This window comes from Dama dama, chromosome 18 (assembly GCF_033118175.1).
Source record: "Dama dama isolate Ldn47 chromosome 18, ASM3311817v1, whole genome shotgun sequence".
NCBI classification, from domain to species: domain Eukaryota; kingdom Metazoa; phylum Chordata; class Mammalia; order Artiodactyla; family Cervidae; genus Dama; species Dama dama.
In genome coordinates, this window is record NC_083698.1 from 5578297 (window position 1) to 5590708 (window position 12412).

General features: G+C 41.6%; 1 protein-coding gene across 3 annotated transcripts in view; it reads left to right on the forward strand.

Moving 5' to 3' along the window:
- ZPBP (zona pellucida binding protein) overlaps positions 1-12412 on the forward strand; it is a 112720-nt gene that overhangs the window by 26996 nt on the left and 73312 nt on the right. For all 3 annotated transcript variants that reach the window (XR_009696610.1, XM_061164842.1, XM_061164843.1), the window contains exon 5: positions 8891-9109. Coding sequence is in view for 2 of the 3 variants with exons in the window: in XM_061164842.1 (XP_061020825.1) it covers positions 8891-9109 (219 nt within the window). In the remaining variant the exon portion in view is untranslated. The remainder of the gene's footprint in view (positions 1-8890; positions 9110-12412) is intronic.

Sequence of the window (12412 nt, forward strand, 5' to 3'; positions counted from 1 at the left end):
TATCCTTTGGGAGCCAGGGAGAGTCCTGGGCTCCATCAGTCTTCAGTCCTCTTACCATCATTGGTTTGGTAGCCCCAGGTCCCCTTTGGGACTGAGGGCAGTTCCTCTTCCAGTGGCCTTCTAATTTTCGTATCAAGCAGAGTCCCAGTGGACTTTTCCTATCCAGGCAGCATTTGTTTTTCCAGTGATCCTACTGGCCACACTTAAAACAACAGATATTTTCTCAGTGAGATAGTGGCTCTGATCCAGGCTTCCTGGTTCTTGTCCTCACCATGGGTTTCCACAAGGGTGGGTAACTCTGAGGTGGTACAGGGGTTAGGGCTGCCTATGGTAATTGTGCTGTTAACTTTTGAATCCTTTTTGCCTTTTCAGCCCCATCTCTACTGTTAAATACTACAAAAGCCAAATCCATGAGCTGATTAATGGGTGTCTAGTGTTTCCAGCTCCCCAGATAGGAGTTACAGATAAATGGTCCAGATGACTGTACCTGCTCAGAATTGGGGGGTGGTGGGGGGGAGTAGAATTTCCTGGCTGTGGATCTCAGGGAGGTGAACTTGTAAGGGGATCATCTGAAACATCAAGCTCCTGAAGGGGAAGAAGGCACTTTGAAGAGTTGTGAACCAGGCACACCCGGCTGGAGTTCTTTAGACCTGGATTTTGGAATAGGGTCATGGACCTTTGGATGGATGGAACTTCCTCCCCCCCGCCATTTTCCTTTCCTTTTACAAAATAGGCCAAGCTAGAAGATGGTATTGTAATTCAGTCGCCCAACTTTTTATTTTGCCACATTTCTTGGTTTCCTGGTATGTGTTGGGATCATGCAGTATTGCAAAAGAAAATTAATTTCTTTTTCTTGAACCATCCTGTCTAAATTTTCTGCAGTGAGCTAATACACATCCTAGCAGGGAGTCCTTCAGGATGCTTGTGGTTGCCCCCATTTTTTGTTGGGATGTTTTGATAAGACGGGTCTGATTGATTCTTGTCAGACGGTAGTTATTTGTCCTGGCATTCTCCCAGTGTCAACAGGGGGGTCCCTGTGAATGCCTGAAATCTGCCACATTGGCTAGCCTGAGGAGACCCTTGCCTTGACAAGGAGATCCTTGTCAAGAAAGGGAATAAAAGGAGGGGGGGAGAAGCAGCCAGAATCCCAGGGCCTAAATCCTTTAGAGGCAGAGGGAGGAGACCTCCCTGAGCCGGCTAAACAGATTACCTTTATCACTGAGAGAAACAAATAGAGCTGAAGGGTATCTCTCCTCAGGATGTGGTCCATGTGATGTTGAGGAGGCCTGCTGTTGTTGAGTTGCTAAGCCATGTCCACTCTTTGTGACCTCATGGATGGTAGCATGCCAGGCTCCTATGACCTACACTATCTCCCAGAGTTTGCTCAGTCTCATACCAATTGAGCAAACTCTGGGAGATAGTGGAGGACAGAGAAGAGCTACCTCTTCACAGAATTAAAAGAGGCAACACCCAATCTGCTGGCAAAGCCAGCAAGCAGGAGCAGGGATCAATAGATAGTCCAAGAGGTCAAGAGAGAAGGAGGATATAAGAGAAATCTAGGGCAGGAGGGAAGGTGTACAGTCATGATGCTTCCCAAGAGACATTTGTAAGCCCACTGTCTCCTCTCAGGGGTTGGTAAAGTCTGCCTGTGACCCCCATGAGATAAGTGCTCACCCACACTTCTGTTCAGGGGTGTCTGGGTGCCCCACCAGATGTAACCCTTAAGAGGGAGCATGACACCTGGCTCGGTATCACAATTGATAATGGGGTTGAAATAAGGAGGAAGACTGAGTGGGACTAGGAACGTGCACCCCTGCAAGCTTCATAGCATGGAGGACCTGCAGCCCTCTGGAGGGAAGTGCTTGCCCACAGCATTCCCTTGGGGGTGCAGTGATGCTGTAAGCCAGGCTGCAAATCTGGAGGAGGATTCAGGGAATTCCCAGTTTGGGCCCTCTTGTAGTTCCAGCATCCTGGAACTGGGGATGGGACGAAGGACGAGCAGGGAGGGGAGGAGCCACAGGGGAAGCTCACCCAACCAAGTGTTCAGTTGCGTGTGGCAGTCTTTATTTGGATGTCCGGTGGTCATCTTGGGGATCTTCTCAAATTCACAGAGATAGAACAATAGAGGAAAGCGAAAGATCGAGGGCCCTTGGCCTTGGTGGGTTCCTTCACAGCCAGAGAACTGGTCTCTGCCAGATCCTGCAGGCGGCATGAGCCCCACCTAAGGGGCTGCTTGAATGTACATGGCTTGTGACAAGTCCCCGTCACCCTTCAGAGGGGGAGCTGTAGCCCAACAGGTGGATGGAGATTATGCTCTTTGAGGCCCCTGTTGGGCAACAGAAAAGATGTTGAAGGAAAGAAAGTGGCGCACAAGAGGATTGTCATGTCCCAGTTCTTAAGAGTTCCTGGGATGGCTGCCAAGCATGGGTTCTTGGCTTCTAGTAGGATAGAATTCAAGAAAAAGCAATAGTAAAGAGAAAGAAAGCTTATTCAGGGAGATAGACACTCCATAGACAGAGTATGGGCCATCTTGGAGGACAGGAGACAACTGAGTATGCAGGTTATCACTTTTATAGGGCTGGCTAATTTCATAGGCTAATGAGTGGGAGGACTATTCCCGCTATTTTGGGGAAGGGGTGGGGATTTCCAGGAATTAAATTAGGCCATTGCCCCCTTTGACCTTTATGGTTGGTCTTGGAACTGTCAATGGCATCTGTGGGTGTGTCATTTAGCTTGCTGGTGTATTACAATGAGCGTCCACTGAGGCGCACGGTCTAGTGGAAGCTTACTCCTGGACCATCTTGTACCAGTTTGCTTCTAATCAGTTCAGGTCGTATCCTCAGGCTTTGTCATCCTTTTAAAGGTTGTGGCCTGCCGGATTCCTTTCTCAGTTTAATGTACATGTCTGTTGTTTTCAACAGTTCCCTGGGGCATAAATTCCTCTAAAACTGATCCAATTAAACGTGGGTTCCCCAGGTCCTTCTTTGAGATGTGTTCTGACCTCAGGGTTGCTCCTTCCAGCTGACTCTTCCAGTGTTGCTCTCTGATAGACTAGGCCACCTGCCATTTAGCCTATATCTCCAATGAGTCTACAAACCTCCAGGTTGTCTTTCTCCGAACTGCCAGTGTTTCTGAAAGTGCCCCACAGTTGTTCACAGAGTTCCTCTGAGAAGAGATTTTGAGCTCTGTTCTGTGGTCTGTTTGTGCTCTCATCCCTGACAGACTCTCTGAGTTGCAGCTCTGGGGCTGGGGCTGGGGCTGGGGACAGTGGCATTCTTCTCTTTGAGTGACACCCTTCGTTAGGCTTTCCTGATAGCTCAGTTGGTAAAGAATCCACCTGCAATGCAGAAGACCCCGGTTTGATTCCCAGGTTAGGAAGATCTGCTGAAGAAGGGATAGGCTACCCACTCCAGTATTCTTGGACTTCCCCTGTGGCTCAGATGGTAAAGAATCCACCTGTAATGCAGGAGACCTGGGTTCAATCCCTGGGTTGGGAAGATCCTCTGGAGAAGGGAAGGGCTACCCACTCCAGTATTCTGGCCTGGAGAATTTCATGGACTGTATAGTCCATGGGATCGCCAAGAGTCAGATAGGACTGAGCGACTTTGACTCCATTAGGAACTTAGTGTTTGGTGGAGGGGTAGCAGCAGCAGCCCCAGAGCTCTTCAGTGGGTTTCTGCTAGTGTGGAGCCTTTATGTGGTGAGCTAGATCAGGCTGATGGGCTCCCAGTTTTCTCAGAATTGCTGTAGCCAGGTTAGAGCCTCCTTACAATGTGGGGATGACAGAGGAGGGAGCCTTCACCTCTCAGCTGTCCTCACCTGCAACTTCCTTGTAGCACCAGGTACCTCTGGTCTGTACAAGAAAGACTTTTTCTTGTCCTTTCTTGTCTGCACCAGTCTGGGGTGGAGTTTCCCTCAGCTGAGCTGAGAAGGGTAGGGGGAGAGAGAGCCTGGGTTCAGATTCACAGACTCCCACTGTTCTTACTGACTTGCAGCAAGAGTGTTTAGTGTTATTCTGTTTCTTCCCCAGTGGCTTGGAGTTAAAAGCCTTTGCCTGCAATGCAAGAGACGTAGGAGACATGGGTTTGATTCCTGGATGGGGAAGGTCCCCTGGAGGAGGAAATGGCAGCCAACTCCAGTATTCTTGCCAGGAAGATCCGTGGTCAGAGGAACCTGGTGGACCATAGTCCATGGGGTTACAAAGAGTCAGACATGACAGAGCACGCATGTGGACGAGGCTGGAATATTCTGTTCAGAAATGTTTGAGGATTTTTTTTTTTTTTTGTGGCTTCATAGGGTCTTAGTTGAGGCACATGGGATCGTCTTTGTGCCATGCAGGAACTTTCATTGTGGTGTCTCGGCTGTCTAGTTGTGGGGCATGGACTCTAGTTGTGGTGTGTGGGCTCTGTAGTTGTGGGGCATGGACTCTAGTTGTGGGGCATGGACTCTAGTGATGTGTGGGCTCTCTAGTTGTGGGGCATGACTCTCTAGTTGTGGGGCATGGACTCCCTACTTACGGTACATGGGCTCAGTGGTTGTGGTGTGAGAGCTTAGTTGCTCCTAGGCATGTGGGATCTTAGTTTCCTGACCAGGGATCAAACCCTTTTTTTTTTTTTTTTTTTTTTTTTTGCATTGCAACGTGGGTTCTTAACCACTGGACCACCAGGGAAGTCCCCTAGAAATGTCTGAGGGATTTTAATTGTTGATTTTTATTTTTATTTCAATGTGTCAGAGAGTGTGGTTTACATAATTAATTCTTAAATTTTTTGACTCCTTTAGGATCTCTAAAAATCTTGCCATTTGACTATTTTTGTTTCTGGAATACTAATTAAACATATTTATTAGGGTTTCTCTATCATTCGTATTTTTGGCTTGTATAGTATCAATATATGCAGGCCTTTAAATATTTTATAGCCCTGTGTTTTAGGTACCTTTATGCAATTTGTCAAACTCTTCTTCAAGGAGGCGATGTCTGCAGTTCACCTAGTCTGTTCACTTTATGTTTTAACTTTGGTGCCATTTGTTTTTCTGTTTCGGTGACCGTACTTTCCACCCCCACTATTTCCAGTTGGATCTTTTTTTTTTTTCCATTTATTTTTATTAGTTGGAGGCTAATTACTTCACAACATTGCAGTGGGTTTTGTCATACACTGACATGAATCAGCCATGGAGTTACATGTATTCCTTCTCTAAAATCTCCACTTGTTCTTTAGTCTTATCTACTGGGTTTTGTCCAGTAATTTCCTATTCTTATTTACTGCTTTAATACTTTGAGATATACTTCTTAATTTTGTTTTTAAGTTTTCATAATACATATGAAAACTTGTTTGTATCCATATCCTTCACAAAAATAGGTGTTATTGCTCTTTAATTTGTATAGGGAGTATAAAATGCTATGCCGCTGTCATATTGCAGTTTCCTTAGTGTTTACTATTCCTTCTGAGATGTTCTATTCCTATTTTTTACCTGTTTTTCTATGTTGTGTTCTTATTAATTTCTAGTAAATTCAAGTACTCTAACTCTGAATATATATCAGTAGTTTTACAGTAGTGCTCTGGGTGTACCTGGGAGTCCTGAGTCCCTTTCAAGGGGGCTGTAAGGTGAAAAATATTTTGTAATTATACTATGATATTATTTACTGATTTAGCTGTATTGAGATTTGCAGTTACAGTGGGTGAACTACTGTGGAGTAATCCACAATTACCCACAAAAGCTGTTAAAATGTTTCTTGCCAACCAACTACATATCTCTATGAGGCAATAAACCAGCATGTCACATGTCATTGAATGCACAAGCCAGTGTAAGAATCCAGCTGACTTCTCCTAAACCAGACATTAAACAGCTTTTCAAAGTATAAAACAATACTACTCTTCTCACTGATTCTTTTTAAAGAGTAGTATTATGCCTAAAAGCGTTTTTTTTTTCTTTTTTTAATATTTCCTGATGAGTTTTTACCATTTTAAATTTTGATTAATAAAATTTTTTAAAAAGTTCTTCAGTTTGAATATCTAGTAATTCAAATATTGGTGGGTTTGTAGGGATTTTTAAGAATGTAAAGGGATCCAGAAACCAAAACTTTTGAGAACAGCTCCTGCAGATTTTTCTGTCATTTTTTATCATTTTTATTTTTCTAGAGCCATATATATCTATCTTCTTTTAAAGCTTCTGATTTTTGCATGAGGATTTTTTATTTTGTGAATTGTTGCAAGGGTTCACTGCAAGGACTTGGAGTTATACTCGTGGCTAAGGTAGGAACAGCATGGGGATCGGCCTGGACTGAACCTGGAGGAGTCCACGTTTAGGCCTCCTGTGCTCTGTCCTTTCAGTGTGAGGCCACATTGAAACTCTGCCTTATTTAGTGGTGAAATCCAGTAGCCTGTGTAGCCGACTGATTAGGAGCTAATCATAGAGGCTCGACAACAAAAGTCCCAGACTTTCAGAGGCGCAGGGTTTACTTCCTCAGGTGGGAAACAGTTTTATCATGTGGGGAACAATGCCTGTTCATGTAGGAAGTATTTACCAGCCAGTATTTACCAGTCCTGTAGGCAGCCTCCAGCCTGCAGTGTTCTCTTTTATACAACTTGTTAATAACTCTTTGACACCTACACGTGGATCCTGAATTGCTGTGTGTGTTAATGTGTACTTCTCCCAATGTTAAGGAGCTCTCTTCAGAATAGAATGCCCTTGACACAGTTTTCTAGAGCATTTTGGAAATATTGTGGCTTATATGCAGGCTGGTTTCTGTCGAAGGCAGTAACATGATACATGCCAGAATTCTTGAAAGAAAAGGGAGTTCCTTTTTGGCCCGTGAATAGGGAACGCTTGCTCTGTTCACAGTCCCGGTGGTGAGCCTTGCCCCAGCTTCCAGCTTCATCTGTGAGGTGTTCACTCTTTTTTTTTCTGAGGTTCACTCTTCTGCATGGTGCTTGTATCACATCACATAGCTTTGATGTCATCAGTAATGATACAATCATTATAAATCAATTATTTATCATATGGCAATGTATGTATCAGTGAATGCATGATAAGTTTTTAAGATTAATGTTCAAATGTGACATTTTCAGTTTTCTTATTCACAGTTTCATGGACCTTTTTGGTGTGGGGACACAGATCTTCCTTTAGCTTACAGAGCATTGTCCCTTTTTGTCCCTGATTAATTTCTTCTCTGTCTTCTCTGTCTGTCCTTTCCTGGAACTCCTTCAGTTTGACATTGTATATCTCAGATCTCTTTTCCTTTTCCCTTACTTTGCTCTTCTAATTTTGCTCTGCACTGCACAAGAATTCCATTACTTCATTTACAAACATACAATTTTATTTTTAACCTCATTTTCATTTATTCAGTTACTTTTAAAATTTTCAGTACTTGTATTTTAAAATTTTTCCAGAATTATTTTCATATTTACCATCTCCTCTCTTCTACAATAGCTTTATACCAGTTTTATGAATATGCTTTCTATATTTACTAGTTAGAATTTTAGATATTTACAAATGATTCCTACATTAATTTTCTTTTATATTATTTTCCCTTGCTTTTTCATTTTCATATTTTTCTTTAATGCTCCTTTATTTCCCCAGATTTGGTTAGGTGGATCTGGTTTTCATTCATGATTGTGAATGAAACTGATAGTTTCCTCATTAAAATTATAAGCTGTCTGGTGTCAGCCTTGAATGCAAAGCCTGACAGTAGCTCAGTCTGCGCGTTTAATTCTGGCGCAAACTGAACAGTGGTGGCTCTCATTTCAGTGCTAGTGGTAAGTCTGTCACAGCCTGTGAGCCAGGAACAGTCCCCTTGTTAGCAAAAGTAGCAACAGCGCTCCCTGTCTTGCAAAGGAGATGTTTCTCCTTTTTAGTATTGTAGATTTCTTATCATTTTTGTATCATTTCAGTGAGATTTTGAAATGGGGGGGGGGGGAGGCACTCTCAGTTTCAGATGTTATAACTGAACTCAAGGAACTTCCCTGGTGGCTCAGAGGTAAAGGATCAGCCCGCCAAGCAGCAGACACAGGTCCCACCCCTGGATTGGTAAAATCCCTTAGAGAAGGCAATGGTAACCACTTCAGCATATTTCCTGGGAAATCCAATGGACAGAGAAGCCTGGTGGGCTAAGTCTGTAGGGTTGGAAAAGACATGACTTAGCGACAAAGCAACTACAATTGAACTCATTACAGCTTGCAGATATGTTAGAAGCATGCTTTCTTTTTTTTTTCCTAGTCTTACATGACTGATTTCTTCTAAGATAAATACTTGAACTTGGAGAAGTCTCACTTCTGAGTTTGAGGCACCAAGACCTAGTGGTAAAGGGCATAGCCTTTGGGCCAGGCTCCTGAGCTGGAGTCTCAGCTTTCATAGCATAGACATTAAGCGTGTGATGTAGTCCCTGCCTCCCTCTGTGTCCTCATGATGGATGTAAATATTATCCAATATTAATTTAAGAGATTTAAATGAGTTACTGTTTGTAAAGTGCCTCTAACAGTGCCTATAAGTCACTCGTAACTGCTAGATGAGTATTTGTTAAATTAAAAATAATATGTATATACAGCTATATATAAAAACATACACAGTTGACATTTGAACAACCTGGGTTTGAACTGTGTGGGTCCAATCATACACGGATACTTTCAGCAGCAAACACTAGAGCACTGCATGATCCACATCCTGGGATGCAGAGCCCTGGATACAGAGAAACAGGTAAGGAGGACTGACTGTAAATTACACACGGATTTTCAAATTGACTGGCAAGGGAAGGGGCGTGTTGGCGTTCCTAACCCTGTGTTGTTCAAGGCTCAACTGTATTATGAATTATTCCAAATAGTAATTTGTCTTGAAGAGTTGAGATGTATTTGAATTGCTTAAATAACCGTCACTATGTTCTCTGTTTAATTTTTTGCAGCTTATCGTGAGCCGCATTATTATTACCAGTTCACAGCTCGATATCATGCAGCTCCTTGTAACAGTATCTATAATATTTCTTTTGAGAAGAAACTTCTTCAGATTTTAAGCAAACTTGTTCTTGACCTTTCATGTGAAGTTTCCTTACTTAAGTCTGAATGTCATCGTGTTAAAATGCAAAGGGCTGGTTTGCAAAATGAATTGTTTTTTACATTTTCAGGTAAGTATATGCAATTCTTTAAGGAAAAGGAAGTTAGAATGTGAACTAATTCTAGAGATGTGTTATTAATTACCAGCAGCATTTTTAGAATGTAAATACTGTAGATCTGAATGTTTCATATTCTTTACTTTCACGTCTTAGTTCTAATAGCCCTTAAATAAATTTCTGTTAATTCATGTACTTAGTGAAAAGTTTGGATTCCCAAATAACTTAAACATTGCTATCATAATTTACTACAGACTAGAATTTAATATAAGGAATATCTATCATGGTATTTAGCTACCAAGATTTAATTTGTAAAACCAGGTAGTTATATAATAAATAGGTTAATAGTGTAGACCACAGAGACTGTTGTAACAGCTTAGTGTGTTTTTCCTAATAGTGCAGAGTAAAAGCCCACTATTTTCTAGAAAACCGAGAACTGGACTTCATATCTGAGGACTTGGATGTGTAAGAGGTCTGCTTATGAATTAGCATTTAGGAACAACCATGCATGTGTTTTTGATGAGTCCCGGTGGCAGTCTGAGTGCGCTGTTTGCTGTTTCCTTTCTTTCTTCTGTACTCTCTGTCCTTCATTCATCTATTTTCGGTGTTTCATTGCACTTACCCATTTCTCTGATACTCCCTTTGCTTTTTCTTGGGATGTCTAGGATTGAATGATAAGATATGAGTGAGAGAGTTGAGGCTTTCAGGGAAAAGAATAAGTTGGGTTCAGTACCATTTTCCAGTCTTTTGTCTTCTTTACTCATTTTCTCTTCTGCCAGAAAACTTTGAGAGTTGTTTTCCAGTGTCTGAGGCAAAGCATGAAAGACGAATTATGAAAGATGCTTTCCTTAGCTCATCACAGGCCCACTATTAGCATTCATAAGAGTTATGGGGTATTTGTACCTGGTGTATTAAATAGGTGCTATCAGTGGGTATTTAATATTTATTTTATATTTTTAATTGGAGGATGATTGCTTTATAATATTGTGGTACTCTCTACTGTACACCAACATAAATCAGCCATAATTACATGAAGTAAAGTGAAGTCGCTCAGTCGTGTCCGACTCTTTGCGACCCCATGGACAGTAGCCTGCACCAGGCTCCTCCGTCCATGGGATTTTCTAGGCAAGAGTACTGGAGTGGGTTGCCATTTCCTTTATATATCCCCTCCTTCTTGCGCATCCCCTCCTTCTTGCGCCTCCCCTCCATTCCAGCCCTCTAGGTCATCACCAAGTGCCAGACTAGGCTCCCCTTTTAGCTTGCCGCTAGTTATCATTTTTACAGATGATAGTGTATATATGGGAACTTCCCTGGTGGCTCAGTGTTAAAGAATCTGCCTGCCAATCCAGGAGACACAAGAGTCACGGGTTTGATGCCTGTGTTCGGGAGGATGACCTGGAGAAGGAAATGGCAACCCACTCCAGTATTCTTGCCTGGAAAATCCCATGGACATGTCAATGCTACTTTCTCAATTTGTCCACCAGTCCATTCTCCACGTCTGATCTCTATGTCTTCTCTAAATAGGTTCATCAGTACTATTTTTCTAGATTCCATATGTGTGCATTAATAAATGATGCTTGTTTTTCCCTTTCTGACTCTATAACAGGCTCTAGGTTCACCCGCCTCACTATAACTGACTCAGATTGTTCCTTTTTATGGCTAATATTCCATTGTATACATGTACCATGACTTCTTTATCCATTCACCTGTTGATGGACATCTAGGTTGCTTCCATGTCCTAGCTATTATGTGCTGCAGTGAACATTGGGGTACATGTGTCATTTTGAATTTTTGTTATCTCAAGGTATATGCCCAGTACTGGGATTGCTGGGTCATACAGTAGTGTTATTTCTAGTTTGCTAAGAAATCTCCATACTGTTCTCCATAGTGACTGTACCAATTTACATTCCCAGCAACAGTGCAGTAGGGTTCCCTTTCCTCCACATCTTCTCCAGCATTTACTGTTTGTAGATTTTTTGATGGCCGTTCTGACTGGTATGAGGTAATAAACTCATTGTAGTTCTGATTTGCATTTTTCTAATAATGAGCAATGTTGAGTATCTTTTCATATGTTTATTGTCCATCTGCATATTATCTTTGAAGAAATGTCTGTTTTGTTCTTCTGCCCATTTTTTCATTGGACTGTTTGTTCTGATATTGAGCTGTATGAGCTGCTTATAATATCTTGGAGATTAATCCTTTGTCAATTGCTTCATTTGCAATTATTTTTTCCCATTATGGGAGTTATATTTTCCTTTTGTTTATTGTTTCCTTTGCTGTGCAAAAGCTTTTAAGTTTAATTAGATCCCATTTGTTTATTTTTGGTTTTATTTCCATTACTCTAGGAGGTGGGTCAAAGAAGATCTTGCTGTGATTTATGTCAAAGAGGTATTGCCTATGATTTCCTCTAAAGAGCTTTATATTTTCTGTCTTTACATTTAAGTCTTTAATCCATTCTGAGTTTATTTTTTGTGTATGATGTTAGGAAGCATTCTAATCGCATTCTTTTACATGTAGCTGTCCAATTTTCCCAGAACCACTTATTGAAGAGCCTGTCTTTTCTCCATTTTGTATTCTTGCCTCTTTTCTCAAAGATAAGGTGCCCATAGGTGCATGGGTTTATCTCTGAGCTTTCTATCTTGTTCCGTTGGTCTATATTTCTGTTTTTGTGCCAGTACCATACTATCTTGATGACTGTAGCTTTGTAATAATAGTCTGAAGTCAGGAAGAGTGATTCCTCCAACTGTTTTTCTTTCTCAGGATTGCTTTGACTCTTTGGTCCTTTTGTATATCCATACAAATTGTGAAATTTTTTGTTTTACTTCTGTGAAAAATTCCACTGGTAGTTGTATACAGATTGCTTTGAATCTGTAGATTGCTTTGAGGAATCTTTCCATGCCGAGGATAGACTCCACTTGATTGTGGTATATGATCCTTTTAATGTGTTTTTGGAGTCTGTTTGCTAGAATTTTGTTGAGGACATTTGTGTATATGTTCATCAGTGATATTGACCTGTAATTTTCTTTTCTGTGGTATCTTTGTCTGGTTTTGGTATCAGGGTGATGGTGGCCATATAGAATGACCTTGGGAGTTTTCCTTCCTCTGCAATTTTCTGGAAGAGTGTGAGCAGGATAGGTGTTCTTTAAATGTTTGGTAGAATTCATTTGTGAAGCCATTTGGCCCTGCACTTTTGTTTGTTGGAAGATTTTTCATCACAGTTTTGATTTCAGTGCTTGTGATTGTTCTGCTCATATTTTATATTTCTTCCTAGTTTAGTCTTGGAAGGTTGTACTTTAAAGAATTTGTCCATTTCTTCCA